At 40.7% G+C, this 24,956-nt stretch overlaps 1 protein-coding gene across 1 annotated transcript in view; it reads left to right on the forward strand.

Moving 5' to 3' along the window:
- Positions 1-24,956, forward strand: part of grik5 (glutamate receptor, ionotropic, kainate 5) — a 65,672-nt gene that overhangs the window by 18,929 nt on the left and 21,787 nt on the right. Inside the window, exons 2-5 of the mRNA XM_026316977.1 lie at positions 20,632-20,793; positions 21,670-21,834; positions 24,102-24,199; positions 24,604-24,769. Coding sequence (XP_026172762.1) covers positions 20,682-20,793; positions 21,670-21,834; positions 24,102-24,199; positions 24,604-24,769 — 541 coding nt within the window. The 5' untranslated portion in view covers positions 20,632-20,681. The remainder of the gene's footprint in view (positions 1-20,631; positions 20,794-21,669; positions 21,835-24,101; positions 24,200-24,603; positions 24,770-24,956) is intronic.

Consider the following 24,956-nt stretch of genomic DNA (forward strand, 5'->3'; position numbering starts at 1 on the left):
AAGATAAGGAAGGCTGATGAAGAAACAGTTATGAGGATAAACAGGTAAATCAGGAAAAGAATTTGTGGGAGCTACATTTGAATGACAACAAATTAATTGTTCACCTTTATCATGAAAGGAGCTATAACAGATTCTCATTTATCTTAGTGTGTGCATAGTGAAATGCCCAAATGTCACATCAGCACTTTGACTCTGTTGAGATAAAACACTTTACTCCCATTTAGAAATCGAAGGTTAGCACTCTGTAAATCAGTCTTGCTCCCTGATTGTACATTTTATGAAGTGTTTCATGGTGGTGATTTAGATATTGTTCCATAAATGCGACATTTGTACTTGAATTTGTACTTGAAGCAGGGCTCTGTGAATTGCACTTGGCTGTGGTGGTTGCTGCTTGCTCAAACCATCTCTGTTGCCATGCCATTTATGAAATTTGTCATTTTTGGCTTTGGTATCTGATGGCAATGAGCGATTAAAACTACAGGGTTTAAAGTCTCCCATCAGTCAGCTTTTTATGATGTTCCCGACGCAAATCCCCCAGTTTTCTACAGTAAAATAGTCCAGCCAGTCACTCTGCTGCTCCATCTGTATCTTAACTAATGCATGGAACACATAATATATCTGCCAGTCAAAGAGAGCCAGATGTGTGTGGGCAAGCGCACTCTCACATTTACCTTTTTGGTGTGTGCTTAAAAATAATTTCATCTGCTAAATATACATAAGCCTGGATTATCACATATGATAGAAGATGAAGTGAACAAATGTCTTCACAGGCAGGTACATAAATGCACATCCATTTTCTCATCATGATCATCAGGCATGTCTTACACCCAACTGCCTGTGTTTACATAGTGGGTGCTGAGATTCCTGTAGTGTGCTGATGTTCCATCATAGTATTCCCTCTTACTGAGCTGGCACTTTGCCCAGGGGCCAGTCACGCTAATAAAGACCCTTTGAACTGAACCGAATTGACTTGAGACATGTGGAAAAAGGGGTGGAGAAGAAAGAAAACTAAAAGGGAAAGGGAATTAGGAACAAAGACTAGAAGAAGGAAAGAGATAATGAAAGGTTTTGTCCTCTAGGTAAAGACCTGCCAAGGTATGTCTGAATTTTGTGGATTTTTTTCTCTCACCCATGCTAAGATTAATATTTAAAGGCTAGTCAGGCTAGATGGGGTCCATAGATAAGGGCAGATGACGTCTTTAAATAATGCTTGTTTCAACCTTCATTTTGATTTTTAAGGTCGTACTTGAGGGGCATTTGACATTTTGACATCTGACATTTAAAAGCGGTGGGCAGTAGACTTAACTTTGGCATTTTATTAGTACTGTATATTTTTTTGGAGAGTCCATTGAAGCTAAAATGTGAAGAGAGAAATGTGACACAGGCCTGATTTAAACCCATTTTGGCTCTTGTGTCAGTTCTCAAGTATTGCCAGATTTCACATTATGTCCTCCTCTTCAGTCATTCTACACCTCTAACTGTTCCTCCAGTGACAATGACAGGATCCAAATTACAGAGCCATGGTGTTGTATAATACATAATATTATCCATTTCAAGTCTATCAAAAGATCTTGTACAACCCACAGCACCTACATTCAGAGAAAAAGCAGATAAATATATTATTAGAAACCAGTGTTTAGAAGTTTATTTGGAAAGTGTTTCCAGGTTAGGAAAAAAGCTATCATAAGAACTGGATGTCAATCAAACAGTCAATTATGGCACAGCAAGACATCCACGAGCAGGATGAAACCCATGGGCTGTGTGCATTAGTTACTTTACCACTGATGAAGCAATGTGACATCTTGTGTGTGGGCCAGCGGCAGCTTCAGGCCTGCAGAGGCTGTCTCGTCCGACTAATGAGGATGGAGAGAGAGGTCAGAGATGATAGCCAGTCTAAAAAGGGACCTTGATATGACTTTAGCACTGTGTCATAGTGTGTCACTGTTTATGTGTGTGTGCTTGGAGGTGATGTCCTCCCACCTTCCTGCTGTTATATTATGACTAGCGTCCTCGCTCCAAGCCCACTGTCAGCGGGAGGTGTCATACATGCAGCTCAGCCGTCAGCACACTGCTGACTGCATCCTGAGCACTGACAGAGATGGGCACACCTTCACAAAAGCATAAATACTGAAATGTGCACAAATACATACACGGTTGCATATTTGATTTAATCTTTCTTGGGCATTCTGCGAACATAGACAAATATAAGCCATGCTACGACGTAAATGCATAGGGTTCCTGCTCAGTCAATTCTCTCACTGGATGTTGGCAAGTGTGTATGTTGTGCAAACTCATAACAAAACACTGTCAGAAACTCTGAGTGTGTGTCAGTTCACCTGACAGGAACAGGGGGGAAGTTTTCCTCACTCACTATCACTTTTCCTAACTCCAGCCTCCCCTATCCTAAGGCAGAGCCTTTATGACAGCACTTAAGTTGATGTATACACACTTAACTTTGACTCATTCTTTGATTCTTCTCTTCCTTATCTAATTCTTCTGTTGCATATTATTGTTAGATAAGTTCTTCTTAGATGAACTCAACAATAGAGTAAACATGAAGAGATTGCAGGCAGAAGTCTCCTTTAATGATTACGAGTGCACCCGGCTTCAATCAACACAGAAGAGCAAAGAGAATAACTAAGTTGTTAAATCAGGGTATCCCTTATTTTTCTATTACACATGACCACTGCTGGATTTTTAAACAGATAAATCCTTCATTTTTTTTTTGTAGAGAATTATAAAGCAGTTGCCAGGATATTCAGGATACTGGACATGTAACTGCTTATTGAAATTGGTATTCTTGTTTTCAGGAAGTCTATAATTTTCTCTGCTCAGTGGGACTCTGAATGAAAGCATGCCTGTCTAACATGGCATGCAGAGAACTATTTTGGCGTGCTATCTTACTTTAATACAGGGCTTAGCAGCCACAGCGGAGTTGTTAAGCAGCATTGTAGCTGAATGTTAACCAATACTGTAATGCCAACAGGCCTTATTGTGAATGTAGCTGTCGGGAGGAACAGGAACTAAGCCCACACTGGGGCCCATTTCAAACACACACCAGATGAGTGGCTGATGAAGAAGACTGTGTCTTACCAAAGAACACAAGTGACATTTGAACACTTAAACAAAATATCTCCTGCGTGGAGGGAAAACACTTGAAGATGCGATTTTACTGAGAATATTTATTTGACAGTTATGGATATATTTGTGTAGGGGCTGTCACATACATACTGTGTACAGCATCTCTTTGGTGTGCCACTGTTTAGAGTATGCTGGCAGCTACAATGTACTGTATGTTTCAGTTTCTGCATGAAATGTATGTATGTTTTCTGCCTAGAATAACAAAGTCATAATTCTCTGAACCTATATGCTGCCTTCCTGGCTGCTTCAGCAGTTTGTATACAGCTTGTCAGCTTTTTGTTTTAGCCTGCAGGCTCTTGTGATGGGATCATTTAAGACTTATTCGCTTCAATGTTAGTAAGAGTGACACCTCTCCTTATGTGTCCATATATGGAACAGTGTACAGTAACTTCACTTTGTCACATTTGGAGCCATCTCACCTAGCAGCTCTTTTCTTTGAAGGCATTTATTACAGCATGACTGGCTTTACTGTTCAATGTAGGAGTTGTCCTAAAGCTGAGGGAATGTGACTGTTTCTGCAGCACCTGACACAGAAGACATAATGAAAGAGACCCCCTTTTTTTTTTTTTTTTGAAGCACTGGCACTTATGCAATACCTTAACTCAGGCAGGAATGGAATTTGCTGTGCGTATGATGTGAGAGCCACTGGTCAATCATAGCAACTCACATAGCAACAAGACCTGCGTAGGACAACTGAAAGAGATGAGATGAATCAGTAGCAGTGCTTTACTGTTGGCATGCTTTATTTCCTGGCCATAACAATGCTTTTGTGATCAGTATTTGTCAGTTTGTCCCCACATTCTGGGGTGGATAACACTGCCAAGAAAAACACTGTGGACAAAAGCACCTAATTAGGACTTGGAATACTTCAAATGAAAAATAATGTTTATCACATAACAGTACAGTAAGTATATTGTTTTTTTTTTCCCCCTCTGAGAATGCTGCCTTGACTTATCAGGCTGTGTGCAAACTACAGAGGAAATAACAGCAACAAGAGGTCACCCACTTGCTGCGATGCCCTTGGTTGATACCTATTTGTCCATTCCTCAATGCGGGGCATGCGTAAAGATGCTGTGGCTAAAGACTGGCTACATGGTGTGTGTATGGTGCACATCTCAAGTCTATTACACCATTGCTTATAGTGAAACCTCACAGTAGCCCACATAGATCGATGAGAGTTCACACAGGTCAGTGGAGCACTGGGTAGAGTGACACAGATGCATAGGAGCAAGTGGGCACACCAGATGTGGTCAGAGAAAGACACACATTCAAAACAAAACACAGATGGCCAGGTACAATGTCCTCACAGCTTGTTCGGTCCTTCTCGCCCAGTCTGGAACCATCCCTCATTGCTGTGTCTAGAGAGTCAGCACGCCAACTACTTCACCATTACTGTATGTGTATGCGACTGTGAGTGTACCATGCTGTGGGCCTTTGTTTGTATATTAAGCCCCAGTCCTGCATCACTCATTCCAGTATGGCACATCAAAGAGACAGGAGCCAACGTTGCTGCCCGCTGACCATATATGGTTTTTCCTGCATCATCCAGGCTCTGATTTAGCCCATTAGAGAAAGTAGGACAGAGCTGGGTCCTGATGACCATATTTGGCCGGGTGCTCTGTCCCCTGCAGCCATCTTGCCTGACTCCGCCACATGCTGCCAGGGCACTGCTGCTCAGTTACTTAGTTCTTGTCATATATCCCTGTTTCTCCTGTTTTCTCCTCCTCCTCCACTACCACCACCACCAGAGCTGAACAATTTTCATTCCTCCCCTGGTTTCTCATTCTTCTTACTTTGCCCCTTATCATTCCTTTCCTCTCCTCCTCTTTTTTCTCCCCCAAACCAGCTTTTTCCACTCACCATCCTTCTCCCTGCCTTACCCCTCCTTTACTGCCTCTTATTTCCCCTCTCATTACTTCCTGTGTTCCTCCTTTCTTCCTTATCCTTCCCCAACAGGAACTCTACACATCCAGGTTTACTCCACTGGCTGTGCACAGGGAGCCTGGTCAGCTGGCCCCTGGCCTATTCTGGCTCCAACCCCTGTGTTCCTAATGAACCTTGCACATGTGTTTGCAAATTCATTAACGTACGCACATCCTCACACGTGCACAGGCACTTTTGTTGTCTGTGAAGGTTTTAAGCCTACATCTACACATCCATGTGTTTGTTAATGCATGCACACATTCACACACACACACACTCAATCTGAGAGAGCACGTTAATACTCACACACACATACTCTCCACCTCCTGGCAGTGGGTTTGATCGCCTGGAAAATGAATACTAAATGCAGGGCAAAATGGCTGGCAGGGATCACCTTGGCTGTGTGCAGCTCACGGCCTGCTCTATGCAGGCATGAAACTGGAGCACTTCCATTACTATCTCCCCACTCAGATATTCTTGGACTCCGCAGCTTGTTAAGGAGACACAAAATGATAGTTAGTTTTTGTTAGTAATTTGTTCTCTAAGTTGAGAGGAGATCGGCTCCTCCTGTGTCCTGGCTGTAGCATTCCCTCTGAGCCCTCAGCTTTTCCTCTCATCGCATCAGAATGTAAGGAAACACACCAGGCTATGTTGTGTAGACGTTTATACAGCACATCCACACACAAACATAGATATACAGCTAATTTCCCCAGTTGTTTGGAATCAAAGGAGGAGAAGTAGATGAGCACTGGCCCATCTGGGAGCAGGTAATCCCGAGGTTGGAAGAAACAATATGGGAGCCAGACACAAATACACATAAACACATGTTCATATGTGCACATCCCCTGGTACCTTCATTTTATTTTTATATTGTTTTTTTTTTTTTAAACAGAGAACTACAGCGAAGTAATGATCAAATTTATTTTTTTGTTTATATATTTACTTAACATTGCCACTGTTTTCTACAAGCGATGCTCCACCTGTTGAATGTCTTACTAAGCCAGCTGTTAGACAAATTTTACAGTTATTTTTAAAGATAATTTGCCACACAGCTGAACTGTAACCTACCATTTTAGCAGAACGGGTTAACAAACTGAAGCAAGAATGAATCCCTAATAATGCCACATCACGGTTAGACTTCATATAACACCTTAATGAAATTTGATAAGATTATAAACATAGTCACTATGTGAACACTGAAGTGTACACAGACACGTAAGGCTCAAACAGATTAAAAACGGAGTAGATGTGGGCCAGAATTCCAGGCATTTTCAGATTCTCAACTGTAAGTGCTAAACCTTATTTAAAACCCCTCCTCTCAAAAGTATGAAACGTTTAGAGTTCTTGCACAAGAAAAGAACAATTTATGCCCTTGCCACGGTTTATTGTGTGTTATATCTTTGTATGTCTGTGTTGGGAGTAGCATGGCTACTTGGATGGAGTGTTTACAATACAGCCATGTCTGTGTGTTTATATGCGATTATGAAGCGTTTTATGCATATGAGATGTGTTAGTGGCATGGCAGGAGTGTGTTTGTGTTTGTGAGGGGTTAGTGTTTGCTTCTGTTATCAATCCGGGCCAGACGACAGAAACCCTTTAGTGGAGGGTTAGTTCAGTTTAGCATGACGATGAGGTTTGCTGGCCTGCATGTGTCAGTGTTACTTTGCCGAGTGGATTCCTGCGTGTATGTGTGTCAATGAGTGTGTGTGTGAGTTTTTTGGGTATTTGTGTGTGTGTGTGTGTGTGTGTGTGTGTGGTCTTTTATGTCAGCTGGTGGCTGCTACTGTTTGCAGATGTGAGTGTTAGGTAATCACAAAACACAATTACTCTAATCTATTCCTGAACTTCAGCCATTATATATAGCATTCTCCTCATCCACCCACAACCTCTCTCCATTTCTCTCTCTCAAACGCATTTTCTCTTTTTTGCCTCTATTTTCCATCTCTCCTCTGCCTCTGCCACTCCCTATCTCTGGTCTCCATCTCCTACTCCCACACTCACTCTATCTCCGTGTTTTGTTATATATTAGTGCTCTCTGTCTCTGGATATTTTTCATGTTATCTCTTTTTTCCCCTGTTCCTTCACCCTCAGTCCCTGAGCCCTACACCTTCTCATCACTAACATTTCCTGCCTCCCCAGCCTTTTTGCCCCTCTTCTCTCTCCCTATTCTCCAGCATCCCCTCTTTACCCTAGCTGTCCTCCTCCTCTCCTTCGCTTTTGCCTTCCATCACATGTGTGCACACTGTCGGAGGGAGCGTATTGATTGCACGCTTGGCTGACAGGCACAGTAATGGATGACTTGGGGTGGGTGTTTATGTGTGTGTGTATGGTGGGGGGTGGGTGTTTAAGCAACAGTCCTGGCAATAACTCACCTGACCAAGCGGACGGCAACACGCAATGCAACTTGACAGGCTGCATTTGAAAGCAACTGAGCCAAATATAGGGCAACTCTCCAATCGTACCCTATTTCTTCCTCAGGGAACAAATTTTTGATGAGGGCATCATGTAAAAACACTGGAGCTTAAATTCAGGAACTGCAGTCACTGGTCTGCAATGCCATTGTTTTACATTTATCTCAGATGTGCAGGACATCAAAAATAAGGCTTTCAAAAAGCTTTCTGTTCTTTTTTTTTATTGCCAAATCCTGAGCCATGTTCCTCAATAATCACCACTGCAGCATGGACAGCAACACATTGTTAGATATATACTGCAGTTAAAATGCTAATATGGGCGATTCAATTAAAACCATCGCCCATAACACCATTTTGTGGCTTTTTGTGTCCACTCTTTTATGGATTATTATGGAAACAAAGAGTCGGGTTTCTCTTCTCTTGGGCAGTTTTTGGACATTGTCATGATGATTGCAGAGTTTTATGCAGCAGCTCCTTTGACAGTGCAAAGGATTTTGTTTCATGGTGCTGATCTAATGGAGAGAGCCTGTGACATTTGGGCCCAAGCCAGATACTATTGCAAATACTGTACCTATCTAAACTTATTTCTGATGCATCTATTGCATGCCAAATGCCTAATTATGTGATTTCTATTTCTATATTCCTAATACAGCATGGGTGGAATCATCATTCCTGATGTCATAATATGCCGCACATACTACATGTAATTCATGCTTATACACATGTAATCACATCGTGTGACTGCACGACATTAGATCACTTTCACCCTCAAACCATTTAGTTTTAATAATTTCATTCACTCTGTATTCAAAAGTGTAAAACCAGCTGGTGGCCTGAAACGGTGGTAGTACACAGCAAATAGCAATTAAAATAAATAAGCAATTAAACAGACACACATTTCTCATACATAATTGAGTTAAAGCTGACCTAGATCAAGTAACTTGAATGAGTGATTCTAATTTGAGATGCCACTTGTAGGTCGTATAAAAAATGAATGTAGATATTCATAATTCTTTAGTAAGTTGGGGAACTTCTAAGGCTAATGTACCATGGGCTAACTAAATGCATTATTCATTTATTCACCAGTGCTTGGTACTGATTTACTGAACAATGGAGCAAACAAATGTTAATCAAGTATTAAATATGGTACTAGTGTATAAATATTCTAACAGACATTTTAGCATATGCTACCATATATTAGCATAGAGCCAGGGGAGTAATACCCAACAATTTATCATCAGAAAGCAGAACTGAATGTAGCCAGCAGTGTTTGATTACTGAATGACTATCTGAATCACTTAATTGACCTTATGAAGGTTACATGCTAGTGATAGAGACACACACACAAACACGAACACAGACAACCTGAAAGTGGCCTTCGTTTCTGCCACAAATAAGCACTAATGTATTTTCGTTTTCAACTGGATGGCTCTTCTGCAGTGAAGCAGCTCTCCTGCTTAGCTTACAGATAGTTTGTGAATATGGTGGATATGGAACAACCAATTTGTCTCAACTGGTGTAAGACATTAAATATTGACTTACACACAGAATCAAGGCCTGAATGGCAAGAAATTATTCATCATTTGTCACATGCAATGTTTTCAATCTGAGCTGTTGACGTTGGGCTGAATATCATCATAAGATGTAATAGATATTAAAGTTAACAGCTTATGTCTTAAAAGCACAATTTGAGCAGCTGGAAATATACTTAACTAGATGAAATTAGGAATTTACACATGACACAACAGTTTTTAACTTTATACTAACTGTTGACCAAAGGTAACTGCGTTTGCTCACAACACCTCTTCTTCCACTCCACCCCTTACCAACATCACAACACAATTGAGTTCTAAAATCTTCTTTTTATAATTACTCTTTGTAGCTCAGCAAGGCATTTATTGAAACAGTATTACTTTACTATTTCATTTTTCAATCTATTAGTTCATTCCTTTTATATATTTTGGTCAGGGTAAATTTTGCACATTTATCACATTAATTTTAATGTGTAATCTGTTCACTCATTCACATCAGTGATAGTAAATACCATTCCAACATACGAAGCTGGTGAAACCTGAAAAAGCCCTCCCTTTTGCTTCATGTTGTCCTGGTTTGTTTCCCAGATAGCCCTAAACAGTACACAAAAGAAGAAAATGTCTCCACCCCAGGGCTTCTGAAAGCACTTTGAGAATGCTGTTGTCTGCAGTACATTAGAGCAGAGCTGGATACTCAAATAAAAAGCTTTAATGCAAAACTGATGCACAACAACATTTTGAAAGTGCCCAGTTACTCCACATTTCTGCATTTTGCCAAATTTTGCTGCCTGTCCCCTCTTTCCTCTCCAGTCAGACCCTATCAGGTCTAATAGTGTGATGTCTCATCTTGAGCAGAGATGACCAATTTTAGATTCAGTCATGGGTGACAGAATTATACAACATCTTGAGGACACATGCCTATTTGGGTAAACTGTTGAAATACTCTTTAGGGGAATCAAATTTGGATAAATATCCACTATTAGTGTCTGGTGAGGTCACAAATCTAGAAATGCAATTACATGACTAATTTGGTCTGATTTATGTATCACAGTCGATTGAATAGCTCAGTAAGACTAACATCAATCAGGATTGGACAAATTATCTCTGGGCAATTTAAACAACATAAATACCAATAAATTAAACTTTCAATTCACTATATGCAATTATAATCTGTATTAAGCAGCTGAGAGAGAACATATGCACAACTTTAGGATTATTTCAATGAAATGTGGTTGGATGGAAGCAGGTTTTCATGGTGAGTATGAAAAGACAAATATTAATGTATTTTTTGTCTCTAGGCTTGTACAGTAAAACTGATAAAATATTTTGTGTGAAAGAATAATTTATGGCTTAACACAAACAGAATACTAAAAAATCTTTTTTTTTTTTTACTGTAGTTCCTCAACTTACTACAGAAATATGAATATCTACATTAATTTTTATATGGCTTACAACTAGCATCTCAAATGATGGATAAATGGAGGGAGGGAATGACATCATCTAAGGTGATGGGTAATATTCATACCCATGTTGTTTTCAACATGAGACACATTGACAAAAAAAAAAAAAAAGACAAAAACCCCCCTATGGCTTCATTATGTTATCATATTGCTACTGTGACCTTTTTAAAATGGACGATTCTGTTTTGTTTCTTTGTTCCCCATGTGCTGATGCTCTGTTTTTATGAAATTGCTCATGAATAATTTGGTCAATTATGTAATCCCATAAATCCAGCACTGTTCAATATAATTTTATTCCTTTACATGCACATTCAGGGCTATGAAATAGAGTTACTAGAGTTGTTCGTATTGTTACAAGAATTCATTTAATAGTAGATGCCATGTGTAGAATTAGTTTAGTAAATTTTCTGCTATAGTAACATAAAGGCCAACATCAGTATTATCTATTAAGACAGAGACTTAAGATTGTCGCTGAGTTCAGTCAGATTAATAAGGTTGTGGCATTTTACACAACATACTGTATATTCACCATTTGCCACTAACGCAGATCTCGGCTATTTTATTTTAACGTCAGATGAAGAAGATAATTACTACATTTGCTTGCGTTAAATATTATTATTTCTTCCGCTGCCTGGTGAATACTGAACTCATTAATGTATTACAGTGACACGTAAGGTAGCTAATATGCACAGAAATGCTTTGATTCAACCAGGAAGACCGAACAGGTCAGCAAGTATTTACACATTGAAATTACTTTGAAATTATCACCTTGTCTTATCATTTCAGTGATCAAATTAAATGTCTATTCACAGAAATACATTTACTGGAAACTTGTAATGATGCTTTTATATAGTCTTATTGACTCTCTAAAAGCCTTTCATAATACCTGCAGCGACCATAAAAATACATTTCATCTTACTTGGAGATGATTTGTGTTCATTTATTACACATCCGTGCACACGTTCCTTGAGCAGAGAAACAAATTTCCTATTGATTTTTCTGTGAAATGTCTTAAATGAAAGAGTCGGTAGAAACATGATGTAAGCCTTTGTTTGTTAACTGGATTTTAACCTTGGAGTTATATAGTAATACTTGACATTGTAACTTTATTGGAGAGCATGATCATTCCTATTCTGCTGTGCCCTAAATATTGTGGTCTTTGCATAGTTACTTTGTGTACTTGCAACTGAGTCCTTTTCAGATGTTGAACTGAGCCTGAGAAGTGCAGTCAGAGAGAATTTGTCTCTTGCCCCAGGCAGCTGAAAACAAACCAAATTTGAGCATGCTGCTTTCTGCAGAGCAAATTAGTACAGACGAAAACACAAACCAGAAGCCCCACATGTAAACTTGAATCACAAGAGCACTTTCACAGCACTCAGTTGGCTTTTTATTTTCATGTATTTTTTTGGCTTATCGCCTCTCCCTCCAGTCGTTCTGTATCAGCGCTCATATGTGAATGGCTTGTCCTGAGCTCAGATGACCAATTTTAGATGTGTTCGTGGGTGACAGAATTATACAACTGTAATCTGAGTGGACACGCAACATGTCCTCATACAGTACATACACCCGAGTCAGGCGCAGTACACACACTCGCTCCAAGTCACGTAGCGAAAACATTCTTCCTGTTTCTGCCTTTCACTACTTGCGCCGTCAATCACACACACACATAAACACACTGCAGCACCAACAAAGCCCCGCCTCACATGACCACTGGGCTCTGACTCCCCGATCACTCATTTACCTGTTTCCATCACCAGCTCCCTCACACCCCTCCCCACTCTCACTCCTTCTCCTCCTCCTCCTCCTCCTCCTCTCATCCTCAACTCTGTTGCCACGGCAGCAAAACCTCACAATGAGAGAGCAAGAGAGGAAGAGAGACAGAAAGAGCAAATGCCATCTGAGTCATGTAATCCACAACCTGTGTATGTGTGTACATATCTATGTGTGTGTCCACATGAATATGTTATGTTTGTTTGTGTATGTCTCTATGTATCTGTTATATGTGTGTGTGTGTGTGTGTGTGTGTGTGTATGTGTGGCTCGTGGGTGTCTAAGTGGGAGAGCAGTTCATTGGTTCATCACAGAGCTATGGTAGTGCGAAAGCAAACACTTTGTCTGCATGTAGCGGTGTCGTTTCCGTTTCCTATTTCATGTTCACTGTATATATGTAGTTATTTTAGAGCAATATTCTCTCACCAGCTTCTGATGATTCTCAGACGTCTGTGTAGTGAAGTCATCATGTTCTGACTGATGCTTCAAACTAAACATCTGACTCTGCTTTCCTGATGTACAGTAACATGTTTATTTTTCTACTTTACAGTGGCAGTAAGTGTACAAAATGTAAAAACTCAGCATTAGTACTCACTTGAGATGTACAGAAGAATATGTTAATACGAGATCCCGCAAGCCTGTGTGCCAAGTCAAATCAAGTCAAGATTTATTTGTATAGCCAACATCCAAATGTCTCAATGGGTTTTACAAGCTCTCTAAGAAGACAAGGAAAATACCACTCACACTCACAAAAAAAAAAAAAAAAACCAAAAAAACTTTAGCATGTAAGTGAAAAAAAAAAATGAAAAGATGTCTCAGGAGAAGCAATTCAAAAAGACTCTTTTTGAATGGCCGGCTGTAAAGCAATAGCTGTAGGTGGAAAAAAGACAACTACAAAAAAAGCTGTAAAAATTTATACTCTTACAATGGGATGATAATAAGTCAACTGCTGAAGTATGTAGGAATACTGTTGTATAAAATACTCGAACTGACCACTGATTTAAACCGACAGTACTCTATTCTCACTCATATGTTGTTATCTTGGCAGTGCCGTGTGTAATAATATCACTTACATATTGTGAAGGCTTTCTTCTAAATTCAAATTTTAGCTCCAGGGGTTGAGTGAGTTCAAGGAGGATTTTCTAATTGTGATTAAACTGCTCTGATCTGAATCTGAACAGTGGGTGGTACACATCCATGCAGGAATCCTCAGATGCAAACTGCTTCCACATACAAACAAATAGCAGGCAGGCATGCATCAGGATGCAGATGTAGAGAAAACAAAAGGATGAGTGCTTACGTACAAACATGCATGAGATTTTCTTTGAACCTTCCTTGAGAGTTGGTGCATGTGTGTGCAGCTTGTGGATCCTTGTGTGTATGCCTGTACATGACATACTCAGATGTGACAATGTCAGGGGAGCACAGTGGTTCCCCAAGCAGCCGGTGTCACTGACTGAGGGCCTCTTTGTCAAGGAGAACACTGGGAAGAATTTATCCATGTCCAACGAATGAAGAGAGGGAGGGAGAGAAAGAGAGAAAGTGAGGGAGGGAGGGGGGCGAGACTGTAACAGAGAAACTGCACTGTCGAGATTGAAGAGACCGGTGAGAGCTAAGATAGGGAGAAAGAAGAGAGAGGTCACTGAAGAGACAGGGGTATAGAGTGTTCCAGAGGAAAAGAGACAAAATAAATACAGGCTGAGTGAGAGGAGATACGATGGTGGGGGGAAGGTGGAGAGAGTGAGGGAGAGGAGTGGAGAGAGCAGAGAGGGTGACAATGAGAGATCAAAGTGTCTGCAGCCCTGTTGAGGGAGGACAAGGTGAAAACATATAGGAAGCGGTTGGGATTATCTGTGAGACAGAAGGCTTGAGACTGAGGTTACTTGGATTGGACACAGTAAAATTCAGTACAGTGTGATATTCTCCCAGTAATAAATATTGTGTAGTTAGTAATCAGAGTAATTATTATTCATGCATTTACCTCTTTAAGTACACAAAATTTCTATTTATGTCTTTTGTCTGACTTTTATTTTCATTATTCTACAAATGATGCCCATTGCCCGAGGTGATGTCATCAAGCACCATGATTTGTTTGACCATCAGGCCAAAATCCAAAGTGAATCATTTTCTAATCATATGAAACACAGTCCCAAATTTGTGTCCCTAAGACCGGAAGATGTCTGACTAATGGCTATGAAGTTGCATTTTCTAAACTAGCATTACGTCAACTGATGTTTGAGGATGACGCTTGTGATTTTGCTGTATTAGACTGCACTATATTTTCAGATGATCATTTTATTTTTTTTCTCATCACTAGAGGGAGAGGGAACTCTCAAAACACTTCACACTATGAGCTTCTCAAGGTCGTGTTGATTACTACCACTACCATTATGTACCCTATCTGTTCATGTTATTTTGTCCACCCCCTTTATGTGGTTTAGTTTGCATTTATAGTGGTTTTACAGTAGAGTAGATATGAAACATTTACCTTTCTTCTACCGAACACTCAACACACACAATTCAAACTTTAGATAGATGTAGCAGCTTCATGGCAGAATAAAATTGCCTGAATAAATCTTCTTAAACTCTGGCATTCTTCAAATCCAACTGCTCACAAACTTTTAACACTGACAATGGCTATAAGAATGAAAGGCGAGGGCTAAAATCCCCCCAAAATGGAAGTGATGAAAAGGGATAAGAGGAACAGTGAGGTGGGGTTATAGAGATCTGGACTAAGGTCAGACAGAGAGAGATAGATGTTATAGAAGAAGAGGGAGAAAATGCGAAATACAAGTGTGAGTCAGTGCAACCAAGAACATCTGCTTCTGCTTTTATATTAGATGCTTTCATATACTAAACACTTAATCCTAAAGCAAGCTGAAAGGGGGGAGCAAAGGGTCCTTGGTATTTGTTCACTCCCACTGACCTTCCCTGTACATACACACCAACCCCACCTGACCGTATTGTTTGAGGGTTAACAAACAAACAAATGCTCAGAACAAATACTCTGAAATGGTCTAAGGGTGCTCAATCAGGGACAGCAGCCCAGTTGTCTGCAGCAGGCTCTTTCTAGTCAACAATGACTATTAAATGTGAGAAGAATGAGCAAAATAACACTTGTGTCCCATGATGGCTGGTGGTACAGTCTTCTTAAATCCACAGCCAGTGAAGCCGTTCCACTTGCAAATTCAATTATGAGAATGATTCATCCTTCCATTATGATAACTGTCAGATTTCCTTGTGTCATACAATAAGGCAGAAGGGGAAAAAAACAAATGATTCTCCAGCCCCCCACTCCCAACAACATCCTTCTCTTCTCCTTCTCTTCATCCCCCCCTCAAGCTACTCTTCTCCATCTGAGTTGTTTTTGTCTTTCTCCGCATCCCTCTCTTCTTCCACTCCTCCCCTGTTATCGCTCATTCTGCTTCCTCTGCCTTAGTCTCTGCTCATCCTCTCCTCATCTGCCTGGGGGGTGTGAGGCAAGATAACGTTCACTTGTTTTTTGATTTTTTTTTTTTTTTCTCATATCTTCAACTACCACCACCACACCCACAGTCCTCCCCCCTTGCCAACATCCAGTCTGGTCCTCCTTTTGTGTCCCTTCCTTCGCCTGCCACGCACCCCTTTTCCCTCACGCTCTCTCTAGATAATTAAGACCTCTGATTTTACGGTTTTCTCTTTCATAATAGGCACTGCAGACACTATAAGCAAGCCGCCAAGTCTTGAGCATACACACACACACACACACACACACACACACACACAGACAAAGAGAACCGCAAACACACACAAATATGCATATGCCTTCATACACACACTGAGATGAATGCATGCACCAACAGCTAAATCTCAAACTGGGATGAATGTCCCTTCTCTCACTTTCCATTCTCTCTGTCTCTGCCTCTCCTGCACCACACACACACGCACACACACACTGAGCAAGTCAGGATATTTATGTAGTTTTGCTTTTGTGTATTTCTCAGTGGTGCCAGCATATGGGGTGACTTACAGCAGGGTGCAGAATGAAAGTGAACTGGGGGGTGGGCTAGAAGCGCTGTTTTCTGTGCAGCTTGGATGAGTCTGACTCTGCTCAGCCCTCTCGCTGCTCCAGCTCCCCGCAGACCGACAACCGGCCGCTACAGGGACTCAACCATGTACTACTACAGCAACAGATCACGTATAGCAACTAGACACAAAGTCCTCGCAGATTAAACATGGAAAGAATATCTCACTGTGCTCTCTCTTTCTCTCCAACAGTGTCTATTTCTCTCAGTCACTCCACCTTATAATACAACCCCAATTCCAAAAAAGTTGGGATGCTGTGTAAAATCTACATTAACACAGAATGCAATGATTTGCAAATCTCATAAACCCATTTTCACAATAGACCGTCTCAGAAAAGTTGGGACAGGTCCATGTTTACCACTCTGTAGCATCCCCTCATCTGCAAACAACTGAAACTGAGGAAACAATTTGCTTGAGTTTTGGAAATGTCCCATTATTGCCTGATATAGGATTCTAACTGCTCAACAGTCCTGGGTCGTCTCTGTCATGTTTTTCGTTTCAAGGTGTGCCAAATATTTTCAGTTAATGAAAGGCCTGAACTGCAGGCAGACCAGTTCAACACCTGAACTCTTCTGCTATGAAGCCATGCTGTTGTCATACATGCAGTATGCAGTTTAGCATTGTCCTGCTGAAATATGCAAAGCCTTCCTCGAAAAAAACGTCATGTGAATGGGAGCATATGCTGCCCTCACACCTGGATATATATGTCAACATTGATGATGCTTTTCCAGATGTGCAAGCTGCCCATGTCATAGGCACTAATGCACCCCCATACCATCAGATATGAAGGCTTTTGAACAGCTGGCAACAAGTCGGAAGGTCCCTTTCCTCTTTAGTCCAGAGGCCAATCAAATTTTGATTCACCTGACCACAGGACAGTTTTCCACTTTTCCACAGACCATTTTACATGAGTTTTGGCCCAGAGAACGTGGCATGTTTTAGGATGATGATATATTTAAAGACATTAAGGAACATTATTCTGAAATGGTTCAGCAATTTGTGGATGCAGCTTTTCACAGATTGATGAACCTCAAAATTATATCACCTTTACTTTTCTCTAAGATTCTCTTTTTGTACCCAATTATGTTATTGACCTGTTGTCAATTAACTTAATTAGTTGCAATAAGTTCTTCCAGCTTTAAGCACCACTTACTTTTCCAGGCTTTTGCTGCCTCTGTCCCAACTTTTTTGAGATATGTTGCTCCCATCCATTTCAAAATTACCTTTTTTTTTTTCTTAAAATGGTACAGTTTCACAGTTTAAACATTTGATATGTTTTCTATGTTCTTTTGTGAATAAAATATGGGTTTATGGGATTTGCAAATCATTGCATTCAGCTTTTATGTAGATTCTACACAGTGCCCCAATTTTTTGTTTTTTGTTTTTTTTGGAATTGGGGTTGTACTATATTATAACATTATATAGCTGCTTGCTTTCTAATAATCAGTCACAGAAGTCCTGCATTTAAAAACTTACTTAGGTTGAGGAGCTTAATGCTTAAAGTAAATTGTGTAAAGTGAAAGTACTAGCGTACTTTGTAGTGTAATAGCTGCCTTAAAAGTGTTTGTGTTTTATAGTGTATTTCAATCAGGCAGGACTAAACAACTTTTTTAAGAGAAATGTGAGAACATGAGGCAAGAGATCAAGATATGTGACATAGTTTGGGAACTTTGTCCGCTTCAGAAATTAGTATTACTATGATTTTTTTCTTTGTGTCGATATAGAGAGCAATGATGAAAACAAAATTTGTCAATAGTGATGAAGCATTGGACCCTGTGATAGGTTTCACTACTGAATTAATGATGGGGCAGCATAAGTCTATGCTGAATTACTATTATTTGTGATGATTTACTGCAGCATATGAGCTATGGAGCTAATTTACTTAATGTGCTATTTGGAACTTAATCTATAACAATGATACAGATATAGTATACAGATATAGTGTAAGTATCTCAAAATTATATCACAGTACTTGAGTAAATGTACTTTCCACCACTATTCTGTCGTTCCATCTCTATCTACCTATCCGTCTCTCTGTCTGCAGAAATACTTTCCAATCTCTTCTCTTTGTATTCAATTTTGTTCTTTTATTCCCTCATCGTCTCCAGCACGTTCCCTCTGCTTCTTTTTTCTCTCATTCTTCATACTTCTATCACATTTTCTATCTCCTCCCTTCCCCCCTCTTCTCCATCTCCTTGGAGTATAGATGCTGTAATCTTCTCTGTCTACTGCTGTCAATAGCTCTCACTAACAGTGAAATAGCACCGGTTCCATCTCATCATTGATGAAAGCATAGCCTCAGTTAGGATCTTTTTTGTCATCATGGCAATCTGCTTCTTGGTAATAGCCAATCGGATGGATTCTGTGAAATGCACTGCATCCATGATAGGCTCCCCATTGTTTTGACTGACTGCACCTGAGGGTCACTTCAGCTGGGCTCAATCAATACGCTATCACACTGCCACAACTGCATGCCCATACATGCTGTGGACACCATACACACTTTGTCATGAGGAGTAAATTGAGAGAGAGACCACTGGTGTGGGAAGGAAACAGAATACAGTAGTAACAGCTGGCAAAATGGAACAGTGGGCAGCATAATGCACAGCTGTCTGTAGTGTAGTGTTGTAATCTCACTGTGTGGTCAGAATAATCAGCTGTTTCGTAACTCTCTCTGCTGCACATGTCTAAGTTATGCCGCCATACACATGCACACACACATATCACAACCGAATGAAACTTTGTTTTCGTTTTGTTTTTTTGTTTTTTTTCGCAGTAATTAGCTACTGGATACTTTAATGTAACATACTGTGGTAGAAGAAGAAAGTTTTTTTTTTTTTCCTTAATCAATGAGTGGGGGAACAAAAACAATATTCTCACTGTGAGCCTGTTCTATGTTGTGTCACACATACAGATGGCCTCAAGTAAGCCCTGCCTCTGTTCACTTTGAGCTGTGGTCACCATAATGAGAGCAACACAGCCATCTGCACAGTATGGCGCATGCCATTAGTATTACAAACATGTTCGCACACACACGTCTGGCCACCCTTTGACACAACAAACTCGCAAATGAAAGACACGTAAAGTTAGACCAGAAGAAATGGGGGCTCAGTAATTGCCAAGCAAGTGAAGAGGAAAAGGAGGGAAAAAAAAAAACTGTAGTTGGTTTATCATAGGGGGAGATGGATTAAAAGCACAAGGTTGCAGATTTTTCTGATGTGCTTTAAGCGTCAAAGCCAAAGTGAAGATCTCAAAATGAAAATGGCAGCAAAAAATCAAGGTTGGCAGCAAGGGTGGGAGGATGTTTTTTCAATATGACCACAAATCCTCATCTGCTTCTTTGAGGTACACACAAGTGTATGCACAGACACAGAACACCAACTAATTTCTGCCCTGACATGCACTTGTCAGGGTCAAAGGTCAGCATCCTAATGCTCCAGCACAACCCTGTTTACAGCTGCAAGGGACGAAGTTAGGCCATGAGACTTTTATCTAAAAAACCTGATGTATGAAACATTGCGAGGTCAACAGCCCCCACCACCATCACCATCATCACCAGTGCAACTCCTCCCATAACCTGCCTGTCTACCTGTCACACAGCATGCCTCCTCCTCTCGTCTGGCTTCATTCCTGCCTTCATCTCTCAGTCCTTTCACACTGCCCTGTCATGTTGTCAGTCAGAGCCACACTTTGTCACTCCTGTAGAGGGCTGCTTAGCACGAGTGGAAGTCAGCTCAACTCTTTGAGTTTTTTTTTTTGTGTGTATGTGTGTGTTTGTGTGTGTGTTTCGAGGCAGAGGTTAGGTTATGGAAAACATGGCCTTGTGTCTATTCTCAGCACTGATCTTTGTACTTGTGAATCTCTGTGCATGTGTACACTTATTCTTTCTAGTACATGACTGAGTATCTGTGTGTTTGCATTTGTTTATATGTCCATATGCATGTGTATTTACAGTGTGTGTGACTGAATGTGCGGTGACGTGTCTGCTAGTTGTTATGATGGTGAACTGCCTCTGGAGATCTCTTCAAGGCTGAATCCTGTCACTTCTAAACACTTGTCTCTCAACATAAGACATGAATAGAGATGTGTGTAGTGTATTGTGTTGTGTGTATTCTGACAGGCTGTGTGCATGGGTCTAGGCTGCCTTTCTGACATGACAGTGAACATCTTCAGAACTGAATATGAAGTTTATTGTATGTTCGGTAAAATTACAGGTCCTCCCACTTGTAAACTGAAGATAAGCTACAACATGGCATCTTATAAAAGATATATATTGTGTCAGGAGAATGACAGTGTCTAATAACTTGCAATGTGTCCACCACTCCTGCAGGTGGTGGTACAGGCAGCCAGCAGACCATTCTCCATGAGGAGCAGTAGAAGATGCCGGCTCTGCCAGCACTGCTGCTGTCAGTACACTTCCTCTCCTTCCTGCTAGTCACCATGCCACCACGCTCCCTTAGTCAGGCTCCCCTGCTATCTTCCGTCCGCATGGGTGAGTGGCCATCCCTCTATTCCCACTCCACCTGGTTCAAATACCTCCTCAGCATATGATGAGGTTTGTTCTCATTCTGCTTTGGTGCAAAGTGGGGATTATCAGAGAGGACAGTGCAATTAAAGACAAGATGACTGCAAAGCATACCTGCTGGTGTCCAAAAAGTGCAGTAAACTATTTTTGGTCAAAGAATGACTAGCAGATATAAAGTTTTCACAGATGCTTTGTTCCATTTTGAAGTTTTTCATTTTATCTTAAAACATTCATCATGAGGTGTTGTCGAGCCACAACTTGTCTCTCCTTTTCTGGACTTTAAACTTCCTGTAGATGGTATGACAAAATGATACAAGCTAAAGGTCTGTAGTCAAAAGCTGAAGCCATCATTTTTCCATCCATTGTTGGAAATGTTTGCAGTGGTGATTTAGCTGTGAAGTCAAAGCTTTTTTTTATGGCATTTTTACATTTTTAGTAAGGGGGTTTGCATTTAGCATGGCTGTCCAAAGGTGAGAGATGTTTTTACACTTTACTTTGTGTAAAGCATAAATCAAAAGGATATAATGACTCACTTGTGCTTCGGAGATACAGGTAGATGAATTTTTTGTTTTATCCTTAGTTCCAGCTTAATATTTAACAGTTTTATTTAGTATTGTTCCTGTTCCTGAATTTCACTTCGTATTTATCATCACATACTACACTTATCTTCCCAATACACATTCCTGCCCACATATGAGCATGGATACCTTTGTTAAAAAATCTTCCACCTCTCACTTCCTCACATCTTTTTCTTACTCCTCACTGGTTCTTCCCCTCCATCTTCATTTTCTCTCCTTCACTCCTTTGTTCCATTCATCCATGCTTCCCTTTCTGCCTCTCTAGCTGCAATCTTGGATGACCAATCCGTGTGTGGGCGTGGGGAGCGGCTGGCGCTCGCCTTGGCCAGGGAGAACATCAACAGTGTGATGGAGGGTCCGGCCCGAGCCCGGGTGGAGGTGGACATATATGAGCTGCAAAAAGACTCCCAGTACGACACTACTGACACCAGTGAGTGGAGCCAGTGCCTGCCAATGAAGACCAGTACAGCAGACTCACACAACCCACCGGAGAGGGATGAACTCCAGCTAAATGCCATAGGACATAGTGTCTAATTAACACAGGCAAAAAGTGACCACTAAAAATACCAGTAGATATTATTAGTAACAAAGACTATTAATATTAATAGTGACCAGTACAGAAAGGAACAGTACTACTGGGCACTACAGCTTTTATTCCAAAACAGACCCAGTAAGAGCTAGTCCTGTTTAGTTTACAAGTCACTGGAGACCAGTAATGAGCCATTGAGCTTCTTTAATTACAAATAGTTGACCAGTGCCTTCTAGTAACAGCTGGCATTGTTTGCTGTGCAGACCAAGTCAAAAACAAATCAAGAAATACTAGTACAGATTAGAAATGCAGTCCCAAGATAAGCGGCACCATACCACAAAGACTGCTCTGTTGAATTTGTATTGATGCACGGAGTTAAAACACATTGTCTGGAGTCTGTAAAGACTGAAGATGTACTGCTGAGTCTAGCCACTGAGGAGACAGAGTCTCGCTGTTCCCGTTCTACTGGGTCAGTGACCCTGCCACAAGCTACTGGCAAAATGTCTGTGTATTCAGGAAGGTTTTTGTACATATGTGCATGCTTGAGTTGTGGGCATGTATGTACGTGTCTTTGTGTGTGCGTCCTTGACCAATGGGCAGGAGACTCTGACAGGCTTGTTTGCTTGCAGGGTTTTTTAGTCTCTGGATCAGAAACTCATCATCTTACAGCTACGGTTGTCTGAGGCATGCTGGCACGCACACATCTGCACACAGGCATTTACGCACGCTTGCACACACACACGACTTTCTGCAGTCACACATGCACATTCACACACTGGCAGAGTGTGGGTGTATGCGCTCACACAGACAATGGCAGGGACTAAGGGGGACTAATTGGGATGAATTAAAATACCAGTAAGATGAACTCATAAGTCATCATACTCATTTCTGCTCTACCTATCTAGTATTTTTTCAGGTGTCTAGTTGGAAAGCTATGAATTTGGTGCACAGCTGGGACATAGTGTACACAGACATTGAAGTTTTTTGGTAGCATAAAGAATTTTGCCCTTGAATGTACAACATGGGCCAACTTCTGACTGTTATGGATACTGCTCAATAGTAGGTATTTCATTTTAAAGCAACAAGTGAACATTTTGGGAAAATTGCTCATTTGATTTTTTGCCAAAATTAAGCATGCTACTGTAAATACAAAACGGCAGCTTACAGCTAGTTACATTACCTTGATGTAAAAACAGGGAAAATATGGGAGCCAGCCTGGCTCTGTCCAAAGGTAACAAAAACCCCTTTACAGCTAATTAATTAGCACGCTGCAGTTTGTTTGTTTACTCTGTACAACAACTAAACTTTAAAGAAAAACAGTTTGCTATATTATCAAGGGTTTTGTGTGGGACTGTTTCAGCTGAGAGCCAAGAAAATAGTCCTGTATAACACCCCATAAATGTTTTTACTCCATGGTTTTTGTACAGATTAAACAAATGAGATATAAAATGTTCATTAGTGAGCTTTAAAGGTGCTTGTAGGTAGACCATTGCAACTTTTGGACAGAACGAGGTCTGTTGGGTCCCCCTGTTTCTGGTCTTTAAAGGTAAACATGGTAATTGACTCAAATGAAGAACAACTACACATGAATACTTTTGTGCTGGCATATGTGTTCACAAAAGGTATAAAACATTTAGGCCTAAATTCACTGTAGTATGTGAATATAATGGAGACTTGGGGAAACTGAGTTAATACTTTAGCCATATAATTTCATGAATAGCATTTCTCCTGCATTATTAATGTCCTCCTGCAAAAAGGGTAACAATACAAACTGGCATATGTTAATTGAAGGGTATCACCAATCTGTTAGTATTGTTCTAATGCCAGAGATGTAATTTGAGAAAAAATGTCTTAAAAATCATTTAAAATGACTGTGTAAACAAGCGAATAATAGCAGAAGGCAACCCGTGGGCTACCCTGCTGTAGTCCTTGGAGTATTTATCTCAAAATAAATCAGATTATAATGAGACAGATTGTGCTGCTACAATAGAATCAGTGGTTAAAGTGAAATCATAATGTGTCCTCTGAGTTTTACTTGCATTTTAAATTTCCACACTTTTGACCTGACTGCAGCTCCGACTGTATGCCAGCTCTGTGCTGCCATCAACGAAGCAGAGGGAATGTGTATGTCTGTGCATTCAGTGTTTATTTTGCATTTTACCTTTCAGTGTGTCAGATTCTACCCAAAGGCGTCGTCTCTGTGATAGGTCCCGCCTCCAGCCCCGCCTCTGGCTCTACTGTCAGTCACATATGTGGAGAGAAGGAGGTGAGTGTGGATGCAAACACACACGTGTAGATGTGTACAAATCTGTGCACATACTGTATAGTACAGCTTTCTGAGTTACTACCTCTGCTACCCACACAGACTTCATGATGAATGTATCTGGAGATTTGATCGTTGTTCTCTATTGAATTCCTTCTCTTATAATTAACAATCATCCACTTCTTCCAACGGTTTTCCTCTTTCTTAACTTAGTATTTTATCCGTAGGTCTCTCTGTGTCCTGCCTCTGCCATTTTTCTTTTGCCATGTATCTCTTTGTACCCTCTAGCCTCTCTAATGGATCTTTTTTATTTACAGTTTTTCCTGTTGGTGTGTTTGCCATCCTTAATGTTTCTCTCCTCTCCCATCTCTTTTTTTATTTATTTTTTTATTTTTATTTTTTTACAGATCCCTCATGTAAAAATTGGTCCAGAGGAAACTCCTCGCTTGCCGTACCTGCGCTTTGCCTCTGTCACATTGTACCCTAGCAATGAGGACCTGAGCCTGGCCATAGGAGCCATCTTAGGCTCTTTCAGTTACCCATCAGCCAGCCTGGTCTGCGCCAAAGCTGAGTGTGAGTCCCCATGCAGTCTGTTGTATAGTTATACAGTAAATTATGTGTGACTGCATGGCTATGGATGTATTTAGGTGGGTGTAAATGCATCAGTTGTGTTCTTTTGAGCTTATTTATGCAGTGTATATGTGAGTTTGCAAATGCCTCTGTGGGAGTGCTGGCACATTCACACTAGTGGGGTGGATAT

The sequence above is a fragment of the Mastacembelus armatus genome, chromosome 16, assembly GCF_900324485.2.
Source record: "Mastacembelus armatus chromosome 16, fMasArm1.2, whole genome shotgun sequence".
Classification (NCBI taxonomy): domain Eukaryota; kingdom Metazoa; phylum Chordata; class Actinopteri; order Synbranchiformes; family Mastacembelidae; genus Mastacembelus; species Mastacembelus armatus.